Source organism: Lolium rigidum, chromosome 5, assembly GCF_022539505.1.
Source record: "Lolium rigidum isolate FL_2022 chromosome 5, APGP_CSIRO_Lrig_0.1, whole genome shotgun sequence".
Lineage (NCBI taxonomy): Eukaryota > Viridiplantae > Streptophyta > Magnoliopsida > Poales > Poaceae > Lolium > Lolium rigidum.
In genome coordinates this window covers 192,906,049-192,930,668 of record NC_061512.1, presented here as the reverse complement: position 1 = coordinate 192,930,668, position 24,620 = coordinate 192,906,049, and the positions used below count along the sequence as shown (strand labels likewise).

At 44.3% G+C, this 24,620-nt stretch overlaps 2 protein-coding genes across 2 annotated transcripts; both read left to right on the top strand.

The window, feature by feature from the left end:
- Window positions 1-1,930: 1,930 nt before the first annotated feature.
- Window positions 1,931-7,329, top strand: LOC124656891. The gene is made up of 7 exons (XM_047195550.1): window positions 1,931-2,076; window positions 3,252-3,398; window positions 3,493-3,559; window positions 3,637-3,720; window positions 3,821-3,942; window positions 4,454-4,521; window positions 5,265-7,329. The coding sequence occupies exons 1-7, from the start codon at window positions 1,931-1,933 to the stop codon at window positions 7,007-7,009; spliced, it is 2,379 nt and encodes a 792-aa protein (XP_047051506.1). The 3' UTR covers window positions 7,010-7,329.
- A 1,212-nt stretch (window positions 7,330-8,541) lies between these two features.
- On the top strand, window positions 8,542-19,773 carry LOC124656890 (DNA-dependent metalloprotease SPRTN-like). The gene is made up of 8 exons (XM_047195549.1): window positions 8,542-8,687; window positions 14,278-14,427; window positions 14,524-14,590; window positions 14,667-14,750; window positions 14,853-14,974; window positions 17,020-17,099; window positions 17,927-18,442; window positions 18,584-19,773. The coding sequence occupies exons 1-8, from the start codon at window positions 8,542-8,544 to the stop codon at window positions 19,771-19,773; spliced, it is 2,355 nt and encodes a 784-aa protein (XP_047051505.1).
- Window positions 19,774-24,620: the final 4,847 nt, after the last annotated feature.

Below are 24,620 nucleotides of genomic sequence, written 5' to 3'. Positions count from 1 at the left end.
CGTTACGCATTACCGACTGTGCCCTTCTCCCCTTTGAAGCAGCGCCGCCAAGGCTCCCGCACCGCCGTCGCCCATTGCCGCTGCCGCATGCCCAGGGGCGGAGCTGCATGTATGCTAGGGGGTGCACGTGCACCAGGGTAAAAATTTATTTAACCTTGCTATCAGCTAAAAAAACTAGTATGTGCACCCCGGTAATGCATGATTAGTGCACCCTGGTGAGCTAAATCAGCTCATATTACTAGGTTGTGCACCCTGACTGAGCTTGGTCTAGCTCCGCCACTGCGCATGCCTAGCTGGAACGACGATGAAAGCTCGCCGGAGCGCCTCCCTGTAAGTTCTTAGCCTCTCATCTCTCATTTCGAATCTAGGGTTAGGGTTCTTATTCCGAATTGGGATATTACGATTTCTATCGATTTAGGTCAATAAAGTTTGTTTCTTTTGCAATTTCTTGTCGATTAGGACTTCACTCTGTTCATGGGTACAAGTTATTTTTTTCATATAAATGGGCACCACAGTAAAAATAGCAGTGTTTACAACACATCAAATTGAGCAAAACATAGTGGTAAACAACATGTAACCATAATTTATAAACATCAACACATACTTATGAACATAGCATATTAACAGAAGCACTTACCCATAAACAGTAACACATCGGGATGTGAATAAAGAAGATATAAACCGCGGTAGTTACGTAATGGGAGGTGAAGCGATCCTAGCTATGAGCCTAATCCTACCTAACCCCCATTGATCGTGAGACTCGAAAGTGTATGGTTCAACCTAGCTACGTGAATGCATGATTAGAGGAAAATAAGTACAGTAGCATATTAGAAAGGCCCCACTTGTCATATGGGTTCTATGCTCCCAAACCCGTACCCGCTATACCCTATGGGTATGATATCTTTTTATTTACATATCCATGAGTAATCTTTTTAGTGAGCTAATTACACCGGTAGCCCAACAACTTGACAACGATGTGAAGTTTTGGTCCTAAATCTCGCAAAAGGTGAAACCGCAATCGTACAACTTCCATTTCGCGTGAAGAATTGGTCCTCGGCGTCCGAAATCAATCATAAAATAACATATTGGCGTTATATATTTTGCAAACGCCACATGCCTTGGTTTCGAAAGCTAAGGACCGATTGTTCACGCGAAATAAAAGTTGTAGGACAGCGATTTCACCTTTTACAAGATGTAGAACCAAAACTTCACATACTGGACAAGTTGTTGGACTAACGGTGTAATTAGATTTTTTTTATTCCATACACATACAATGGCCGATAGCACCCTATAAACTCCAAAATTCGTGATAATTTCAAATATTGAAAAAAATTCCGAATCCTCCTGAAAACAAAAGTTGATCAAAAGGATGTATATTTTTTATACAAGTACAATACTTAATCATCTTTATTTTCCAAAAGAATTTATATTTTTCTCTCTATTTCTAAATTACTATTTTTTTTAGAATGAGCATTGATGCATTTTCCTACTGCCACACACTGTACGCCGAAAGGAGTCCGCGTGACTTCCCATCCGGCGGCTCGGGCCGCTCCCACACCAAGCGTCGGAGCATCTCAACCGTCCGTGCACGCAAGGAGAAGCTCCAGCGTCAACCTGTCTCGTACAGTCAGACACACATAGCACGCAGACGCAGAAGTCTCCACACATGCCCACTGTCAGACACACTGACACGCCCACTCCCCATACTGCAGCACTCACTTCGCCTGCTCTCTCACACTCTCACTCCCTCTTTCTCTTGCCAATTTTCAAGTACCAGAGGCGGCCTTCTCCGGGATCAAAACCGCAATATTTCCCCTTCTCTTTTGTCCTCGCCGGTTCTCCTTCCTGCCCAGCCCACTGGAAGAGAGAGAGGGATTCCTTGTTACTGCTTCATTCTTACATTTGCGTGAGGTCGTGAGCGGGGGAGGGCATGGGATTGGGGGCGGATCCGGACGCCGACGAGAAGCCGGACGTGTGGCAGCTCTTCCGGCACTACGACAAGCTCTACTTCCGCGGCGCGCTCGTCGACGCCGCCTTCACCCTCGAATGGACCTCCCCGCGCACCAACGCGATCAAGTACGTAGCCCTCTTGGCCACCTGATGCTGCTCGGGTCGAGCGGTTCTTGTACTCCTGCTGTTTCTTTTTGATTTCTTTTTCTGCTTTTTGGTGGGGTTTGTTGTTATAATCCCCAGCGCGCACGAGATGTGTCTTGCTCGCCAAATTTGTCTTCAATTCTTTCAACAACGATCATGCCTAGGATCGCGTTGCTTTGCATTCCTCCTAATCTCCTCAGTGATATTTCATTGTTTAGTAGTATTTCACACTTCGATTCGCATAAAAGATGCCCCCTTTTTTTGTTCTTATTAGATTCTTTTGTAATCCCGCCTTTCTTTACCTTTTCCAAATGGGTAGAGCTCGGAGATCATGTAAAATGTTCAGATTTGAGAGTGGGGATTTTTTATTTTGTCCCATGACCATGAGTTGTTAATTTTTCCTAGACGGATAAGGGCACATAGGGATTAGGGATTTAGGGCTACAAAAGGAGGTTAATTTAGTACCACTTCCCCGCAAAATAAATTATATAATACCAAACGTGTTCAATTGCTGTGTATATTTGCTCAAAAAGAAAATTGCTGTGTATATGTCCTAAACATTATTGTCCAGGTTCGTGGCTTCAGGCCAACCAACCAACCAAAAGAGCATACACGCTATAGACTCTGCTAAATGTTATGGTTTCTCTTTACCTACTTATTCGCAGTGTAAAAATGGTTAGGAAAAGGAACAATAGGAACAATTCATTAGTTAGTCCGACATTTCTATCATCTCAATGCATTTTAGATTTTGATTATGTATCTGGATACATGCCAAATCAGTTGTTCCTACAAAAATTGGTGTACAACTATGTATTTACAGTGCAGGTACTTGAATTATTGCTTTCAAATATAGTACTCCCTCCATCTGGAAATAAGTCACTCGGATTTCACTACATTCGTATGTATCTACAGTCTAAAACGCGTCTAGATACATGGACTGCTTGCTTTAGCTAATTAGTTCTTTATATCACATCACATTCTTAATTAGCTCGTTATCCATTAGCTAGGTAGACTTCAGCAAAAAATATTTTTACTGGATGCTGATTCTGGGCTATAAAATGTCTGTTATATAGTGTTTTGCTTAGTTGTCAAACTGTGTTTGCAGAGTTTATAAGAAAAAAACTAATGAATGCACTGATTTCATTGTCTATAAGCAGTGCGTTAGGATCCTGTTCATTTGGAAAAATGAGCAAAACCATAACACTCTATCGCACAAATCGCACAAGTGCTGATGTGAAGAAAGCCCTGCTGCATCTGATGATTCATGCAATCATATTTGTAAAGCATGGTATGACGTGCCTTAGGTAATGCTCATATCCTGTTAACTAAGATTGCGCTTTCCTATTTCGCCGTCTCCCGGCTTGCCTGCTGCTTAACTATTTATGTGAATTCATGCAGTAGTCATGGTCCTGTTTTCCGTGATTGGATGGATGCTATCAACGATTGTACCGTTGAGGATTACCTGGTTAGTATTTTTCTGGCAGATTAGTTCTAAACCATTATACTCCATTGATGATTTCCTTTCTTGCTTTCGCCACCCAGAGACCAAAAGGTGGTTATTGTATCACCACCAACCATGATTTCAGCCCGGAAAAACTCTGCGGCATCCAGGGCAATCTGTGGAAGGTACTACTTTCCATAGCTCTCTTTTCAATGTCCCCTTTTTGTTGTTAAATTTCTTTCTAGTTTTACCTCTTACTGGCATGTTCAATTTTTCAAATTTCAGTGTGAATTGTGTGGCGATGCACTTGTGAGGGCCACGAAGCTGGGCCCTCCATCTGATTCCTGCTGTATCGAGAATGTTAGCGAACAGGCAACCTGTGGCAACATGCTTTGCTACTGGCACAAGTAAGACTGCATAAGTTTTCCTGACATATAACTCATCATGTTTATAGGATTAAGATACGTTTTCATAATGTATTTTTTTCAATATTTAGCTATTGATATTCTCTACTATATATTTGGTAAAACGTAGAAAGCATTAACTATTTAGCTAAATGTATACACCATGTATGTTGGGACAGAGGGGGTACATTCTTAACTGTTGTTTTGTTCCACAAAGTTGATAAGATACGCCCTTGAACTGTGGGTGGTGCATTTGTTCTTGCTAAATTGCCGTGGGTGGTGTATTAGTTCTTACTAAATTGCTGTGGGTGGTTCATTTATTCTTGCTAAATTGCCTCTGAACCATGCAGATGCATAATGACCTCTCAAACTGATAGCTAGATGCATGTTCCATTTGCTTTTTTAATATTCGCAGTGACTTATATTAATGTATCCCTTGATAATATTTACTTTCAACTTTGCGTGGAGAACTTCAAAGGTGTATTGACTGATGGTCTGATGCTATTTTCTGCAGCCACAAGATGAAATGTGATGGTAAATATGTCGTGCCAGGGAAACGAGGTCAAAAGATGGTTCTGAAAGGTACATGTCTAAATTCAAGCATCTAATATGCTGTTGGTTGTAAGCTCCGAACTAACTTGGCTTCTGCGCTTCCTACTTTTCCTACTATGTAATCCACCTAAATTAGTTCGGTTCACAATCAATTTACATTATTATATCTGCCATCAATGCATCAAATTGGTGCAAGCACAGTTAAAGTAAGGATTCTTCTTCATCTTTATAAAGGAACACACCGTTTATTTGTCAGCATGCAACTGTTGGTGTTTATATTTTGTATTTTACTCTGTAGTTTGATATATTCATCATAGTTACCATATATTGTACAGTTTCGTAATTGATGTTGTAGGTGCTTATCTATTATATATTTTTTCGTTTGTGCTATACAACAAGTGAAAAACAAGATGTTTTGACAGGAGTAGCACTGAAACTGAAACCATGATATCCTAACAAAAGATACATCATCTGTTGCACACACAAATGAAGGATCAAGTCAGTGTATGGTAGCTCTTTTTACACTTACTAACAAAGCTCTTTCTACACTTGAGTAGATGTGTGGGTCATATAAATGTTTTGCTGTAGTGAACTTTTTTTTGTTTAATCATTCCATTATGTGAACTTTGGCACTTCAATTAGTAGTGTGAAATATCATTCTCCAACAAGAACGTGTGCTTAAGAACGGTTCCCAAAGACAGATTTTGTTATAGCTAACATATTACTGTAGTATGTTCATGTTACCATATCAACCAACCACATGGCTTCTTCAGTTAAGCGGGAAACATCCGAAGTTGTACAAGAATCAGATTCAGATGAAGTTCAGGAGAATTCTACTGTGGGAAAACCAAATGCAGAAGGCAAGCTTCTCTCTCAAGTGGGCTGCAGGAACGCAAGATCACAGGTTCCTTGGAAAAAAATATTGAAGCCGAAGCAGGAGGTTGTTGCATCGGAGAAGCACGAGCTCTTCTATATGGTAAGTTGTAACAATGCAAAACCACTGGGAAGTTGCTCCTCGAAGAAGGCAGAGGAGTTCTCTCCGAGCAAACTGAAGCGGAAGCATACATCTGTTGCATCGAAGAAGCATGAGTTTATCTCTGTAGGGAGTTGTAACAACGCAAAATCGTCGAGAAGTAACACCTCCAGCAAGGCAGACAAGTGGCAGGAGCCAGAGCACGTTCAGAAACCAAGTGTGCAGCCCCCAGTATCTCAGAAAAAACCAAAGCTGGAGCAAGACTTGGGTGTATCGGATAAATATGCAGTTTTCTCTCCAGGGAGTTACAACACTACAAAACCACCAGGAAGCAGCACCTCCAGGAAAGAAGACAGGCGGCACACGCCCGAAGGTGTTGAGAAATCTAGTGTCTCAGTTCCTGCCCCACAGAAGAAACTGAAGCTCGAGACAGATTTGGTTGCATTGCAACAAAACAAAACCAACTGCTCAATTAAGGCAGGGAAGCGGCACACGCCCGAGGGTGTTGAGAAATCGAGTGTCCCGGTTGCTGCCCTACAGAAGAAACATAAGCTCGAGCCAGACTTGGTTGCATTGCACCAAAACAAAACCAACTCTGCAGTTAAGGCAGGGAAGCGGCACACGGATGAGGGTGTTGAGAAATCCACTGTCCTGATTACTGCCCCACAGAAGGCACACAAGCAACGTGAGCATGAACAGCCCCAGAAACCAATTGCGCGGCCTACTGCCCCTCAAAGTATACTCAAGCAGCAAACCAAAACCAACTCCTCAACTAAGGAAGGGAAGCAACAAATTCCTGGATACTTTCAGAGAACATTTGTTCAGCCTGCTGTCTCTCACAGTAAACTGAAGCAACCAAACCATGCTGCGCTGGGGAGGCCAAAGAGGAGGAGCAAAACTAGTAGCCCTGCTAGGAAAAAGGAGTATGCTTGCGTGAGTGTGTGGGCAAACATCTATGAATCAGAATGCTCAAGTGGATCAGCCGAGCCGCTTGTAAACAAAAGAACAGAGCGAAGGAAACGAGAGAGAGAACGTGCAGTTCAGATAACTTATTCGCGGTCAAGGAAGCGAAGTGCGGCCGATGAAGAAGCCTCATCTCGACAAACCAAGCCACCATCTCAAGGCTTGGAGTTCATTGTTATCAATGCTGCTAACAAGGTGGTGACTCAAGGCCCTAGAGATCAGTTGAAGGCACCAGTTCCCCACAAGGACATTGTTGTTGTCCCTCCTGCAGACCAGGTGACGACTCAAACCCTTACAGGTCGGTCCCAGCCACCAGTTCAATGCATGGGCATTGTTATCCCTCCAGCTGACCTGGCGATGACTCAAACCCACGGAAATCTGTTGATTCCATCTAGGCACATGGACAATGCTGCTGTCCGTCCCGCTGACCAGGTGATGACTCGAGCCCCTGTACATCAGTCACAGCCACCAGCCGCAAGCACCATCGCCACTTCTCAGGTGGTTCCGCCTCATTCGGCTGATCCAGACAGTTCAAATCCATGCAGTAGCCCTGATGTGATAGACATTTCTGATGATGACTGAACTTTATCTCCGTTAATTCTAAAGTTCGCTTCTTCTGGATTAACGCTGGTAGTGTACGTACTCAGCCATCTCTCTGGGTGTTAAAATAGTATGTCATAGGCATTTTGAGGAGTTTATTTTCAGAGGTTTGGTTGGCGCTTACTATAGAGAGGTAGTAGTACTAGTAGCTTATAGCTGCCGCTTCAGCATGAAATGTGTAAACATCAAAGGTAGAATGACCGATGGTGCTTAGTCGTACTACAATATCTTTTTGCAACATATTTTGAGACACTGGCTTGTGCAGTTGTGTCTGGTGAACTGAAGCATGAATTCTGGGAAAGTTGGGACTTGTTAGATCATTTTCACACCTCTTGCTACTTGTTCTAAAAATGCTATAGCCTGTGTTCAGCTTTGCTGTTCCATCTCATGTATTCTTCTGTGCCGTGTTACTGGTTACTGCCATTGTGTTTTTATGAACATGATAATTTGGTAAACGAAATATGTCGACTGTGATTCTGGGACGAGAATGGGAACAAAATGTCGACATAAAAAACGAGAGAATCCGCTGATATATTTCCTAGTCTCCATGGTATTGAAGCTCTGGATGTCTGGCCCTCTTTTCTGCAACGAGAAGCTGATCAAAAACTCTTACCCAACGTTGGGGGACCAAAGAAAAATGGTTGTTAAAGGTAGAGTGGATTTTGTACTTACACCTATGGGTATGGGTGTTTCTGTGTCCATTTATTTCTTGAGATTCATGCTCACCATGGTAGATGAAAATATTTCTTTCTCTCGCCTCTTTTTATCCGAATCTCAAAGCACAATAGATGGTGACGGAAATATCCACACACATACGTGTAAGTACAAAAGTATTTTCCTGAAGACAAATTCAATATCCGGGTTACACTCCCACAACTCCAATAGCAATGAAAGCCTGACAAGCTTTCCTGGCAAAAAAGAAGCCTGACAAGGTTAGAGAGTGTGATACACTAGGATTCTAGATTTCTAGCCAAATACTCCTAACAACGATGAACAACGATGCATCGGCAGGACAAATTGCTACCCTGAACAAGTGAATAGTTTAACAAGAATGCACAGTAAAAAAGAACGATGCCACAGCTACATCAAAGGAACCAAAAGAGAGGACACAGTAAAACTTTCAGTTCTATAGCGAGAAGCTCCTTCTTCCCTTTTCATTGTCTACTCCTGTAGCTCCTGCTGGGTGTGGAATCCTCACGCGAGCTGGAAGCCAATGGCAAGTCAAAGAGTCCGTGACTCAGCATCTCGACCGTCCAGCCACACCACGCACCCAGAGCCAAAGTCTCCACGCGGGCCCACTGTCAGCCTCACTGCCACAACCACTACCCACACTGTCGCACAGCACCTCTCCTGCTTTCTCTCCCAGCACCATTCGCATTCAACATCAAAAACCCCAATTTTTTCCCCTTCTCCCTTCCCATCGCCGGCTCTTCTTGCCTGCTCCCCCGAGAAGAGAATTTTCTGCTGCTGCTCCGTCCCTGCATTGGCGTGAGCCTTGAAGTGGGTGCACGGCCATGGAATCGGCGTCGGAGCCGGAGCTGGAGGAGAACCCGGACGTGTGGGAGCTGTTTCGGCACTACGACAGGCTCTACTTCCGCGGCGCGCTCGACGACGCCGCATTCGCCGTCGAGTGCACCTCCCCGCGCATGAAGACTTGCAGGTACGTAGGCCTCGTTCTCCTCCCGGCCTCCTCCACCTGCTGCTGCTTTTGCTGCTCAAGTCGGTTCTTGCGACCCCGTTTCTTTGATTTTGGGCGTGCAGGTTGTTGCTGGAACCCCGGCTGGCTCGCCGAATTCTTCTTAATCTCCATAAAAGATGCACCCACTTTTTTTTTCTTTTGTTCTTCTTACTCCTGCCTTACATTCCCCCACTTAGATTCTCTGCAATCCTGCCTTTCATTTCCTTTTCTCGATGGGAGAAGCTCCGTGTTTCGAGGAGATCGTGCAAAATGTTCAAATTTCAGGGAGGGGGGGGGCTTTTAATTTTGTCCTACATTGATGCTTTATTTTGACACCTTGGATAACGGCATAGGGGTTAGGATCACAAGGAGGTTCAATTACTCCATTGTTGCATACATATTAGCAGATTTGCTTGAAGCAAATAGAAACTTAAGTAAAAACATAATAAAAACATAGTAGAAACTACATCGTCTTCGTCTTGACGTCTCCTAGTCGTCCTCGTCGGAGTGGTAGTGGCGGCGGCACATGGTCTCGTCGAAGACCTTGACGCTGAAGTCGCCATGGTCGTCGTACTTGAAGACGACGAAGTGCCCAACATCGATGGCGGGCGAAGCGCCTCCAGCCGTTATGGAGGAACATCTGCCCCTCGCCGTCGAACATCACCTTCGCGGGCCACATGCCAGTCGCGCCACTGGACACGCACATGAGGACATGGTGGGGTTCTTGCCCATCAACGATTGAGGCGAACCTCTAGGGCAGGCGCAACCTGTCCCAGCTCATGCCCTGGTGGATGGTCACGCAAAACTCGAAGCCGGAGAGGTCGATGGCGACCCGCTCGGGCGACGATGGTAGCGACGACAACGCTGGTGGCTGACTCTGGTTTCCCCCGCTACTCCTTCCTCGTCGGCCTTGGCTCCGGCCTCTCCCACGCCCACAGCCACGGCCCAGAGGCCATCATAGGAGCCCTCCCCTCGAGCCTATGCTGCCGGCCATGGCTGCGGTGATGTTGTGCTGGTGGTGGTGGTGGGCAATGGAAGATGAGAGCTGGTGGAAGAAAATGGTCGACGTTTGCCTGCTTATAAAGGGACGGGGCATTGAATGCCAGCGCTTAGAATGAAACGCCGGCATTGATGGACGGCAGACGGCGCAGCCAGAATATGAGCGCAGGCGTCGGGCGGCGCGACCAGAGTAGGAGCGTGTCGGGCGGCGCAGCCAGAGTAGGAGCACAGGCGTCGGGCGGCGCGGCCAGAGTATTTCCATTGATGGCTTTTTCGATAAATGATGCTTTATTACTTTTTGATAAGCAATTACATCCAGCCTCTGCATAACCAGGATGCACACAGCCGTTTATGAGTTTTAAGTCCAAAAAGATGCCAAACTAAAAAAGAAACTAGGCGGAATACATATCGGAACGATGAATCATATAACGCCTAAGGTGTGGGTGGGGCTTCAATCCGTAGACTATGCTGCCACCCATGTAGGGAAAAAGTATCCCTCGCCGTAGCCTCCAACCGTGTACAGACCTCCGTAAATAGGTCTCGGTTCTCCATGCGCTGAAGAGGTAACCACAAACGGAGAATACCTGTACATCTGTAGATGACCTGCAACAAAGAGCAATTTTTATCATTAAAAATCTTGTCATTTCTACTTAGCCAAAGCGCCGAGATAACTGCTAGCGCCCCCACCCTAAGAAGCAACTTGAACCTTGAATCTATACCATGAAGCCAATTGCCAAATACATTGGCCACACTAGTTGGAGGATACAAGGTAGATGCTACTTGGATGATAGACCAAATAGATCTCGCGAACTGGCAACGGAAGAAAAGGTGTTTAATAGTTTCATTATGATGACAAAAAACACATCGCTTACTTCCGTGCCAATTCGGCTTAACAAGATTGTCTCTGGTGAGGATGACACCTCGACGAAGATACCATCCAAATATTTTTATTTTTAATGGTATCTTCATCTTCCAAATTTTCTTATTATTATCAACAGGTAAATCAGAATGAATATGGCGTTGTATAAAGATTTGACCGAGAAAGAGCCATTTACATGTAAATTCCACCTAAATTCATCTGGTTCAGGTGATAGATTAATATCCCCCAGCCTTTGAATTAAGGCATTCCACGCCAATAGCCTTTGTCCTAGCAAAACTCGTCTGAACGTCACATTCGGTGGAGAGGTAGCCATTACTGTAGCAATGGTATATCCTTTGCGATGAACGATACTATACAACGCAGGATACTGTTCACTTAGGGGTGCATTGTCTAACCAAGCATCTTCCCAGTATCTGTGCTCTATTCTTAATTGAGAAAGTTCCATGGCGAAAAAAGACATTTTTTGTCGCCATTAGACCAGCCCAGAAGTGTGAATCCCCAGGTTTCCAAACCACTTGGGATAACGTCTTGGAGCCGATATATTTTCTCCGAAGAATAGTTTGCCAAATCCCATCCTCGATAAGGAGCTTAAAAAGCCATTTACCCAGCAGAGCTGAATTCTTGACCTTCAGGTCATGAACTCCAAGCCCGCCTTGATCTTTGGGACTACAAACTATACTCCATTTAACCAGTCGATATTTCTTTTTCTCGCTGTCCCCTTGCCAAAAGGATCTGGATCGATAATAGTCGAGTTTATGCAGAATTCCTTTTGGTACGAGGAAGAATGATAACATATACAGTACCATATTAGTTAGTACAGAATTAATGAGTATCGTCTTCCTCCCAGGGACAACAATTTACCTTTCCAACTACTAAGGTGTTTTTGTAGTCTTTCTTCCACAATTTTCCATTCAGCAATTGTGAGTCTTCGATAATGAATCGGAATACCCAAATAGGGAATAGGGAACTGGCCTTGCCCGCAACCGAACAACTCTGCATATAGAGTCGTATCGTTTTGGGCATCACCGAAACAAAACAATTCACTTTTATGGAAATTGATTTTTAATCCCGATAATTGCTCAAAAGCCGCCAAAATTAATTTGAGGTTACGAGCTTTTTCGAGATCATGATCCATAAAAAGAATTGTGTCATCGGCATATTGAAGGATAGATAAACCACCATCAACTAGATGTGGAATCACCCCTTCAATCTGCCCTTCAAACTTGGCCCGCTCTATCAGGATTGTCAGCATATCCGCTACAATGTTAAACAACATTGGTGACAATGGATCCCCCTGGCGTAACCCTTTTCGTGTCTGGAAATAGTGTCCGGTGTCATCATTAACCCGGATTGCCACACTTCCTCCCTACACAAAATCATTGATAAGAGCACGCCACTCAGGAGAAAAACCTTTCATCCTGAGAGTCTGCTGAAGGAAAGACCACTTGACCTTATCATACGCCTTTTCAAAATCTAATTTCAAAATAACCCCATGTAATTTCTTAGTATGCATTTCATGTACTGTCTCATGCAAAACCGCTACCCCATCCAGGATATTTCTTCCTTGCATGAAAGCGGTCTGTGATGGACGAATAACATGATCTGCGACCGTATTAAGTCTAATGGTGGCCACTTTCGTGAAAATCTTGAAACTTACGTTTAAAAGGCAAATAGGTCTATATTGTTGAATCCTTTCTGCCTCATTAACTTTCGGTAACAAAATTACTTCACCAAAATTTAGACGAAATAGTTCTAGTTGTCCCATGTGCAGAGCACTAAACAGAGCTAGAAGGTCCTGTTTAATAGTATCCTAAAAAGTTTGATAAAACTCAGCTAGGAAACCATCTGGACCCGGTGCTTTATTACATTCCATTTGGAAAATTGCCTTCTGAACCTCTTCCTCTGAATAGGGTGCAGTTAGAAGACCATTTTCTTCCATAGATACTTGGGGTATATCATCCGTTAAGTCCTCGTTTAAAGAAAATCCACTTTCCTCCGCAGGACCAAACAGACCTTTATAATAATTCGTAATGTAAGATTTGAGTTGCTCGTGGCCTTCAATCAACCCTTCATCTTGTACAAGAGAGTGAATACGTTTTTTCCGATGTCTCCCATTGGCTACGCCATGGAAGTATCGCGTATTCGAATCTCCTTCCAATATAAATTGGGCTTTGGAACGCTGATACCATTTGAGTTCCTCTTCTCGGAGAAGACTCGCTATCTGCGCATTGGACTGATTCTTAAGTTCAATCTCTTGCGGAGACAGCAGTCTTACCTCCGGTAAAGCCTCGAGCTCATCAATCACAGATGATAAGCGAGCCTTCTCTTTTTCAAGAATACCGGCTGTATGGGCAGCCCAACCAGAGAGATGTTTGCGCATAGCCCGCATCTTATTATTCCATCTCAAAATTGGAGTGCTGCACCCAACCGGTCTCTCCCAAACCGTCTTAACCATCTCATGGAACCCCTCTCGATGTAACCAGCCAAGTTCAAACTTGAACGGCCGTTTACAAGCAGGTCGGGGATTCCCAGTAGTTAGGAGGATAGGAGCATGGTCAGACAATTTTTCAATACGTTCTAGTGCACGGACCGACACCATAGGGTATTTATCTTCCCACTCGGTATCCATCAACACGTGATCTAGTTTTTCGTAGGTGGGTTCAGGCAAGCTGTTGGCCCAAGTAAATTGTCGACCAGACATAAACACCTCTCTCAAGTCTAGGCTATCAATGACAGCATTAAACAAGAAAGGCCAATGTCCATCAAAAAGGCCTTTACTTTTCTCATGAGGAAATCTCAGCAAATTAAAATCCCCTCCGAATCGGGTGGGGGTTATCTTCCATTGATGGCTAGATGTGGAAGACCGTTGGGTCGCTTCCATGCGGGCCCAAGACGGCGGACACGGGAGGACACGCTCGCTGTCCGCGCCGACGCATCGGTTCCCCAAATTTGGTGAACGGATGCGTCACGCGGACGGGTCGGACCGTTTGCGTCACGCTGAAGCGTGCGCGGGCTGTCCGGCCGTCCAATCGGACCGAAACGGACAGGCTAGGACCGGATGGGTCAGTCCGCTGGAGATGCCCTCAGCACCCAGAATTCGCTGGCTGGGGGCCGACCTAGGCACACGGCTGGGAGTTCGTCGCCTCCCAGGCCAAACTTGCCTCCAGTCCGGCGCAAAATAGCGCCAGATTTCGGCCTGGGGGCACCAACGAGTGAAGATGCTCTTATTCCTCAAGAAATTGGTGTACATCAAAGAGGAAGCAGCGGCCTGGGCTCTAGCTGGTGCCAAGGGACTGAGAGACGTGCTACCAACAACCTGGGATGTGCATTAAAATCTTCGCTGTAATAAACCCCTGTAATACCTCCTAGGAGGCTTGTGAACAACTTCTACCTTTTCAATGAAATGCAAAGAGTCCTTTGCGTTTTCTCGAAAAAAATTATTGATTTTAAATATAGCATTTTCCCGTTGACTTCTTGTTTGAGCTAATTATCTCTTTAGGTTGCATCACATCCTTACAAAGTTCATCATCACATTAGCTAGATAGACTTCAGCAAGAGATGTTTTTTTACTGCATGTTGATCCTTGGCTATAAAATATGTGTTAATATAGTGTTTCACTTGGTTATTAAATTGTGTTTGCAAAGTTTATATGAAAAGGATTAAGGAAGCACTGATTTCATCGTCTATAAGCAGTGGTTTCGGATGCTGTTCATTTGGAAGCAAAACCATAACACTCTATCAGCCAATGCTGCAATATCGCACAAAGGATGATCTGAAGAACGCCCTTCTGCATCTGATGATTCATGCAATCTTATTTGTCAAGTATGGTACGACGAACATCTGGTAAATGCTCATATCCTGTTAAACTAAGATTGTGCGTTCCAATTTAGTCATCTCGCAGCCTGCCTGCAGCTTAATTATTTTTGTGAATTCATGCAGTAAGCATGGTCCTGTTTTCCGTGATTGGATGGATGCTATCAACGCTTGCTCCATTGACGATTACCTGGTTAGTATTTTCTGGCAGATAAGTTATAAACCATTATACTCCATTGATGATTTCGTTTTTTGCTTGCGCCATCCAGAGGCCAAAAAGTGGCTATTGTATCACCACAACCCATGATTTCAGTCCGGAAGAGCTCCAGAGCATCCAGGGCAATCTGTGGAAGGTACTACTTTCCATAGCTCTCATTTTTCAATGAACTCCTTTTGTTGTTAAATTTCTTTCTAGTTTTATGTCTTACCGACATGTTCAATTTTTCATCTTTCAGTGTGAATCTTGTGGCGATACACTTGTGAGGGCCACAAGGCTGGGCCCTCCATCCGATTCCTGCTGTATCGAGAATGTTAGCCAACATCCAACCTGTGGCAACATGCTTTGCTACTGGCACAAGTAAGACTGCATAAGTTTTCCATGACATATAATTAATCATGAGTTCATGATTATAAGATAGCCTTGCAAAATTGTACCTTAAATTCTTAACTGTTGTTTTGTTGCCCAAACCCCAAAGTCGAGATGTGCCCTTTTGGACTGTCGATGGTGCATCGGTTTTTGTGAGATTGCCTCTGAAACATTCAGATGCATATGACCTCTCAAACTGATAACTCGATGCATATTCCATTTGTTTTTTAATACTCTAGGTGACTTATATCAATGTATCTCTTGATAATATTTAGTAATTGTTAGAGTACATAATGGACTTGGGCTGGCGGTATAGCCCGTTAGTCTTAGGGTTAATTAGAGATAAGGGTCGTTTGCTTAGGGGTCAAGTAAACCTCTCTATATAAGGAGAGGGGACGTATCAATCTAATGAAGCAAGAATTAAGAAGGAAATCTCTTCCCTCTTGCCACCGGCCGTGGGCAAGGTCCCTGGCCGGCCCTCTCGCGCCATCCTCCTAGCAGCACCATAACACTTGGTATCAGCTTTCCCGGGTTCGATCATGTCCAGCCCTCCACCGAGTTCTTCCCACCCGCCGCCGCCGCACTCCGACGTTCCCGCCGTTCTCTCCCCGGCGGAGATCACCGCAGCCCTCCGCGATCTCACCACTGCTGTCGAGGAGATCCGCCTCTTCCTGGCCGGTCCCTACGGGCCGCCGCCGGCGGCGGCGCTGCTGCCGTGGTAGCAGACGCACCAGGCGGCCTTCGCCGCGATCGCCAGGCCGCTGCAGCCGACGCTGCTGCTGTCGTCGCCTCCACCCGACGCCGGGCTGCTGCAGTCCCCGCTGCCTCTGCCCACCATCTCCGGGCCGGGCCCTACCTCGGCGCCGGGGGTCCCTCTTCTCCAGCAGCCGGCCGCCTTCTTCCCCACCGGGACGCTGCAGCAGCAACAGCAGCTGCCGCCGCTGCAGCTGTTGTCCTCACCGACGCTGTCCCTGCCGTTCGGTGGGCAGCTGCAACAGCAGCAGCAGCTGCCGTCGCCACTAACACCGCAGCAGCGGCTGCTGCCGCCACCGACGCCATCCCTGCCTTTTGTGGGAGCGACCTTGGCCCCGGGCTCTACATCGACACCGCCCGGGATGCCCTTCCACCAGGTTTGTTTCCCTTCGTTGCCGTCACCGTCACCGTCACCGCTTCCGGCTTGGATCGCTATCCACCACGTGCCAGCGGCGGTGAGGCTGCAGGCTGCTGCGCGCGGCCTCCTAGTGCGTCGGCGTGTGCGGGAGATGCGTGATCTGCAGCTGCAGCTACTCCAAGTTGCGCAACGGACCTCGATCTCGTCCGCTGCGTCGGGGATCTTGAGCATGCGGTTTCCCCCACGGGCGGCGGACATGCTGTTTTTCCCGCAGGCAGCGACCTCAAAGTCTGCACCATCGATAGTCATCCGGCGGGGAGAAGGCATGGTGTCACCGACAGGAGCGCACCGCGTAGCACCACTGCATTCCGCCGCCGGCCGCCGCGCGGGCTCCTTTTGTCCCGCTGGTTTCCATGGGATCCAGGTGGCTGTACAGGTGCACGTCCGACGGGCGGATGGTGTCCACTTTATGTTCAAGGGTTAACAATAAAGCATCCCAGTCCATTTCAGGTTGAGAGTAATAAAACAAGTCGAGATGTAAAATGCTCGTTTTTAGGTGTTAGGTTTGTGTTGCGTCGAGTCATGGTTTGTTTAGGTTGCAGCTCGAGGACGAGCTGCATGTCCAGGTGGGGTGTAGTGTTAGAGTACATAATGGGCTTGGGTTGGCGGTATAGCCCGTTAGTCTTAGGGTTAATTAGAGATAAGGATCGTTTGCTTAGGGGTCAAGTAAACCTCTCTGTATAAGGACAGGGGACGTATCAATCTAATGAAGCAAGAATTAAGAAGGAAATCCCTTCCCTCTTGCCACCGGCCGTGGGCAAGGCCCCTGGCCGGCCTTTCGCGCCATCCCTCTAGCAGCACCATAACAGTAATTTACTTTCAACTATTGTTTGTGTGGTGTATTGACTCATGCTTTTTTCTGCAGTCACAAGATGAATTGCGGTGGTACTTATGTGGTGCCAGCGAAACGAGGTCAAAAGATGGTTCCGAAAGGTTATGCTGTTGGTTGTAAGCTCTGAACTAACTTGGCTCCTGTGCTTCATAGTTTTCCTACTATGTAATCCACCTTAATTAGTGTGGTTTACAAACAATTTTACATTCTTGTATCTGCCATTGATGCATCATGTTCATGCAAGCACAATTAAAGTATGGATTCAAGTTTCTCCATCTTTATAAGGAAACACGTTAATTATTGTCAGCATGCAGCTCTTTGTGCCCATTTTGTATTTTATTCTGTAGCTTGATACATTCAGAGTGGTTACCATGTACTATAAAATTTTGTAGTTGATGTTGTAGGTGTTTGTATGTATATTATTTCGTTTATGCTATTTCAAGAAGTGAAAAAAGAGATGTCTCTGCTGGGAGTAGCACTGAAACTGAAAAAAAATCTGTTGCCCTAACAACTGAAGGATCAAGTCCACTGTATGGTAGCTCTTTCTACACTTGAGTACCTAAGTGGATCATATAAAATGTTTAGATGTAATGAACTTTTGTTTTGTTTAATCATTTCATTATGTAAACTTCAGTACTTCCAATATTAGTGGGAAATGTCATTCTCCAGTAAGAACGCACTTCAGAATGGTCCCCAAGACAATTCCTGTTATAGCTAATGTTATTGTAGTAAGTTCATGTTATCATATCAACTAACAACATGGCTTGTTCAGGTAAGCGAGGGTTTCTGACTGAAACATCTGAAACATCCAAGTCGCAAGACGCTGTACAGGAATCAGATTCAGATGAAGTTCGGGAGAATTATACTGTGCCAAAACCAAATACAAAAAGCAAGCTTCTGCTTCTCTCTCAAATGGGCGGCAGGAATGCAAAATCACCAGGTAGTAGCTCCTCGCGCAAGGCAAGCAAGAGTAATACGGCTGAAAACTTTCAGAAAGCAATTGTGCCTGCTACCCCTCGGAGAAAATTGAAGCTGAAGCAGGAGTTTGTTGCATCAGAGAAGCATGAGCTTTTCTTGGGAAGAAGTTGCAACAATGCAAAATCACTTGGTAGTTGCTCCTCAAAGAAGGCAGAGGACTTCCAGAAAGCAATTGTTTCGTCTGCTTCCCCTCTGAGCAATCTGAAGAGGAAGCAAACATCTGTAGCATCGGAGAAGCATGAGCTTAGATCTGTAGAGAGTTTCTACAGTGCAAAATCTTCGAGAAGTGACACCTCTAGGAAGGCAAGCAGGTGGCACAAGCCAGGGGACGTTCAGAAATCCAATGTGCAGCCTGCTGCATCTCAGAAAAAGCTGAAGCTCGAGGAAGACATGACTTTATCAGAGAAATATGGAGTTTTCTCTCCAGGGAGTTACAAAAATACAAAACCACCAGGAAGCAGCACATCCAGGAAAGCAAGCACGTGGCACAAGCCCGAGGGTGTTGAGAAATCCAGTATTGCGCTTCCCTCTCCCACAAAGAAACTGAAGCTTGAGCAAGACTTGGTTGACAGACATGAAGATACAAAACCACTTGGAAGCAGCACCAGGAACAAAGAAGGCAAACTTCACAAGCCTGAAGGCATTCAGGAATTCAGTGTTCTACCTGCTACCGCTCCCAGAAAACTGAAACAAAACTTGGTTGCGTCGGAGAAGAATGAGCTTTCCTCTTCTGTAGGTCGCAGCAATGCAAATGTACTGGACAACGTCTTCTCAAAGAAGGTACACAAGCAACGTGAGCCTGAAGAGACTCGGAAACCCATTGCGCATCCTGCCTTTCCTCAAAGTATACCCAAGCAGCAAAACAAAACCAACTCCTCAGCTAAGGCAGGGAAGCAACATAGTCCTCAAGATGTTCAGCGTGCTGTTTCTCAAAGTAAACTGAAGCGATCAAGCCATGTTGCACCTGAGAGGCAAAAGACAAGAAGCATTGCACCTGAGAGGACAAGAAGCGTTGCAGGTGCGAGGAAAAAGACGAGAAGCGTTGCACCGGGAAAGAAAAAGGAGTATGCTTGTGTTAGTGTGTGGGCAAACATCTACGAATCAGAATGTTCAAGTGGATCAGCGGAGCCGCTTGTAAACAAAAGAACAGAGCGAAGGAAGCGAGAGAGAGAACGCGCAGTTCAGATAACCTATTTGCGGTCAAGGAAGGGAAGTGCGAGCGGAATGAGCTCCGTCAAGGCCGAAACTGCGGAGGAAGAAGTCTCATCTGAACAAGCCAAGCCACCACCTCAATCGCAATGCTTGGAGTTCATTCTTATCGGTACTGCCCACAAGGTGGTGACTCAAGACCCTAGAGATCAGTTCCGACGACCAGCTCCACGCCCTCCTGCAGATCAGGTGAAGACTCAAACCCCGAGAGGTCAGTCCCAACCGCCGATTCAAACCCCTAGAGGTCAGTGTCAGTCCCAGCGACCAGCTCCATGCATGGATATTGTTGGTGTCTCTCCTGTTGGCCGGGTGACGACTCAAAACGCTAGAGGTCAGTCCCAGCCACCAGCTCAATGCATGAACATTGTGATCCCTCCTGCGGTCCTGGTGGCAACTCAAGCCCACCCAGATCCGTCCGTTCCATCTACGTGTATGAACATTGCAGCAGTCCCCCCTAATGACCAGGTGATGGCTCGAGCCCCTGTACATAAGTCACAGCCACCAGCGGCAAGCGACATCGCCACTGATAAGGTGGTTCCACCTCATTCAGCTAATCCACCCAGTAGCCCTGACCTGATAGACATTTCTGATGATGACTGAACTTATCTGTATCAACTCTAGACTTTGCTTATTCTGGATTAACGCGCTCTCACGGTTAACAGTTGATCATAGCATTATGGGGAATGCAGAGGTTTGGTTACAGCTTACTACTGTCGTTTTAGAATGAAATGTGTATATACAATTATGCATCATCAAGGTAGTAGCTTTATCACTGTCGTTATAGGATGAAATGTGTAAACATCATCATGGTAGGATGATTGATTTACTGTGGAGGGCGTGTACGGCTTTGATGTGTACGTCCGTGCGCATCGCACGGTGAACTGGAGCATGAAGCCAGCTGCACTGTAATGTTGAAAGATGGGCGTATCCTGAGAAAGTTGAGACTTGTCAGTCGTCAGCTGCGCTGCTCCATTTCATATTTTCTTCATTGTACCGTGTTTCTGGTTATTGTCACTCTCCTAGCTTGCCATGGCATTTATATGAATATGCATCTTGCTGTGGTGCTGGGTTAAACAGAGACCAATATTACTCGCTTGCATTTCCCAGCCTTCATGGTATCAAAGCTGTGGAAATATGGCCCGTTTTTCGTGCAATGAGAAGCTAACTCAAAAAATCAGTTTTTTTTTTTATTCCTAGGCTGGGCAAAGAATAATATATTTTCTCCAAAATATTCAAAAACTTCATCTTTTAACATCAAAAATACCCGAAAACAAATATACAGGTACATACTGATTTCTAGGATGTATACATTAATATTCATCAAATTATGTTTTAAATCTTTGACCTACACAAAAAAGATATAAAGACCAAAATAAAAATTCCTCTAAAATACTATATATTTTCAGAAAAATTGTATATGTTTGTAGAAATTGAGTCTGTGCATTTGTGTAAACAATCAGTAGTCGGTGTTCCCAAAAATTTAGTTTATGTAGTAACTGTATAAGATATACTATAAGCTAGGAGTGCACAATAATTAGAGCAATCGACAAGGGACGGATGTCTTCGTCGTCCTCTCCGGAGTCAACAACGCAGAGGAGAGCACCGACCACGTCCCTCGATGGGGATAAGGATGGTCCCGAACGTCGCCAACCATCTCAGAGCATTGCTCTATAAAATCCGCGTCCGAGCTTATCCAAATGCGTCCCGATTCGTGCCGTTTGCCATGCCAACATCTCCATCACATCTCGGTCGTCGCCGGCAGGGATATCACGATAGGGACCTTGAGCCGAGCTATAAAAGCGTGTAGAGGATCACCGTGATCTCCTTGATCTTCACTGCCATTCCAATCCCACTCTAGCTCTCCCTATCTCTCATATTCATCCACTACCTACCGCCGGTGTCGATCATGAACCGGACGGTGGAGGCCACCCCAAGCTCAATGGAGTGGTCCACGAGAAGCGTCGGGACTCAGTGATCATCGAGGTGGAGTCAATCGTCCAAGGGGAGCTCGGAATCGAGCTAATTTTGAAGTTCCCTTTCGGTGTACCGCGACGGTATCGGCGAGGTGGATCTCGTTCCCGTGCACTATCTTCACCGGCAAGCATCTCCACGCATCGAGCGTGAGCTTGCGCTTCTCAACAGCCCCTTATTAGCCTCTAGCATCCACCGTAGCTCGCTAGCGCCGTTGGCCGCCGTGCGCCGCCGCAGGCAATGCTCACCGGAGCAACTCCGGTGACCATCTGTCGGGGTACTAGCACCACCGTGTTCCGCGTGTCGTGGGGATGCTGGTGCACCCATCCACGCATCCCGGGAGGCTCTAAATCGCAACCGCCGCCGTGTACTGCCTTGCCAGCGTTGAGCCGCCGGGAGGTCAACGTGGCCGGTGGGGCCTGTTGGTAGTTGACTTGGTCTTCTGCCTGCGTGGGAGTTGACTGGTCAAGGGTCCCACTAGTCAGTAGCACTAGCTAGGGTTAGACCGGGTACATTTAGTATTTCTATTTTAATTCAAATTCCAGAAAATAGTTACAACTTTACAAATTCATATAAAATTCATTCCGAATCATAAAAATATAAATAAGATATCAAAATGTTCAGAAAAATAAACTCTATTTACTAAAAATATAATATCAAATTCTTCAAAAATAAAAATAAAATAATTTATCAGTTATTAATTATGCCTTTTCTTTTATCCTAGATCCAATTAAAAATCAATAATTAGTTAAATGTCATACATAAATAATAACCATTTAGAAAATAAAGAAAACAACAAAAGTAATTTATTTTATCATAATAACATTAACATTAACATCATTATTTATATTTAAACCTCTAAATTGTATTTACCTTATTTATCATTTTCTTTCAATAATAAAAAAATATGAAAAATATTAAAACTTAATATTAATTTGTAGTCAAAAGTTATTTATTCATTTCAACCGTTTACTCAACAAATTATTACTTTAAAATTCAATAACAAATAGGAAACCCTAATGCCACCATGCATTAAACCCTAATTTCAATATTTTATGTGAAACTCTAAAACCCTAGGGGTTTATGAAATATGATCATATGAACATCACCCTTACTTATAGATCCTTACTATGCAACAAATAAATGCATGCTCCCGATTTATTAAAATACAACAAGCCAAATACACATGAAGTTATTATTTCATGTCTTCTTAGTTAAATAGACCTTATATGATTCCTTAATGGTCACCCTAACTTGTTAATTCTTATCATCACCATTAATCATCATTAAGTAGTGTCACACCACCTTGATTAACTAAAGAAACAACCCTATTTAGTAATTCACTTTATATGCTCATGCTTAACTATATCATGCAACTACTAGATGATTATAAAACCATCTTGTTTTAGATCCATCTAATACCTATCTAGGGAACTAAATTGGGAATCCTAGTAAACCCTAGAAGCACATAGCTCCTATTTGAAGTATTTTTTGTTCATTAAGAAACATGTTTTTCAAAATTTATTCTTTTGAAGTAACTAACAAGTAATCATTAACCATGCCCTATAGGACTTAAACTTGACAACTGCTCTTTACATACTAAGATTATATCAACTACTATTCCTTATGTGCTAATGTGATTGCTATACAGTATTAAACCACTTGTATAAGATACCAAATAACCAAACCCTAATAAGAACCTTGTTTGTGGAACCACTCTAAAAGTGCAACACACCCTAAAGAAATCTTTACAACTCACCAAGCCTAAATCATCAGGGTTAGTCACGCTTAGAGAGATTGCATCTCATACTTATGCATTATAGCATCTTTGCTAGTTCTTTAAACATTGTCCTTACCAGACAATGATGGTATTTCAGAATTTGGAGTTATATCATCTCGAAACTCTTGCCTGCGTAATCTTGCAGTCAGGAAAGGCAAGTTCATCACTTGCTCATGCAATTTGATTAGTTTTATCAAATTATTTGCAAAGTACTATACTTATCACTCCTGCATTGAACTAAATATTACTTTTACAATTATGAATATGACTATGTGGTGGGCAATGGAACCATGGTTTGAGTTGATGGTGGAGGTTCCATTGCAACTGGAAATGTATTCACATAGTATTAACAAGAAATGTCATCCAGCGATTCTAGCGCCGTATATTACATGTTAAGCATACGATCTATAATGGCTCTGGGGAAGTCAGATGTATCTTCTTCCTTTCGCATATCAACGGATGCCTATTTGTCGTAGCCGTGTGGGTGTTGCTGGTCCCACGGTAAGGTTGAGAGGCCATTAAGCTCTCCGGTCCCAGGTGGACGTCTTGTGCAATAGGGTCTATGAAGGATTGTATGGTTAACATGCAACCTTTTGAAGAAATGTTTACAAAAACATGCATTGCCTATGACTTTCTGGACTATGGCTGTAGCTAGTGCATGATACACCTATTTCTATTATTGAACTTGCTGAGTACGCTCGTACTCATCCGTTCCCTCTTGAACCCCCTTCTTAGATTTAAAGTCATCGAAGGAGAAACTATTGTGGAACTCAAATACAAAGGAGTCAACTACAACAAAATGGAGAACCCAATCAATGAAATCAATGGAGTCAACTTCTACATCAGCTAGGTTGGAAAACTAGACTAGTAATAAAAGGGAACCTTTTCCCTAATCCTAGCACCTAAGTAGCTAGAGTTCTATTAGATTTCTTTAGCAAGTAAAGTACCTCTAGAGCTAGATCTAGCCATAAGATAGTCTACGACTTGTTCTTTTGGAGGTTTATTTGCAGTTTTACCTCACTGTAAAGTAAGAGGCTATGTTGATCTTCTGTAAAGAGCTTATGTGTAATCCTATAGACATTCCTTGGACTCACATAAGTTTCTGTTGTACCACTCCGAGTGATGTAATACTAGTGGAAAGGTGTTTCATTGGTGTTATGTCAACGACTTGCATATTACACCATGCAGTGGTATGCTGGGTCACCGCAGCTGGTATCCGAGCAAATGCTTTGACCGTAGGATTAAAACCCTTTAAAGGAGACCTATAGGTTTGGTAGTGTCTATAGGAAGTTGTCTTAGTTAAACCAAATCTTCTTATGACTTGAGATGGATACTCACTTGAGAATAATCCTGACACACTTGAGTCAATCCTTCTTATCTATTCTTTCAGTAAAGTTAGCTAGCTATATCCTGTACCATTTCCAATGTGTAGAACCCTATTGAAGCCTTAAGATAGTAGATGGTAGTAGACCACAGTTGGTATACAATACATGGTAGTCCAAAGAGAGGATACAACCATAAGAAAGATATCCTATTGGAAGAAGTATACCAATGCAAGTTATGGTTAAGTAAGAGTCATTCAAAGTACTAAGATGAATGATATTAAGTGAGGAAGATACGTTATATGAGGTAGTATATACCTATGATGAGTCAATCATGGGAGGTAAGGAAGAGTGATAGGACTTATATATAAGTC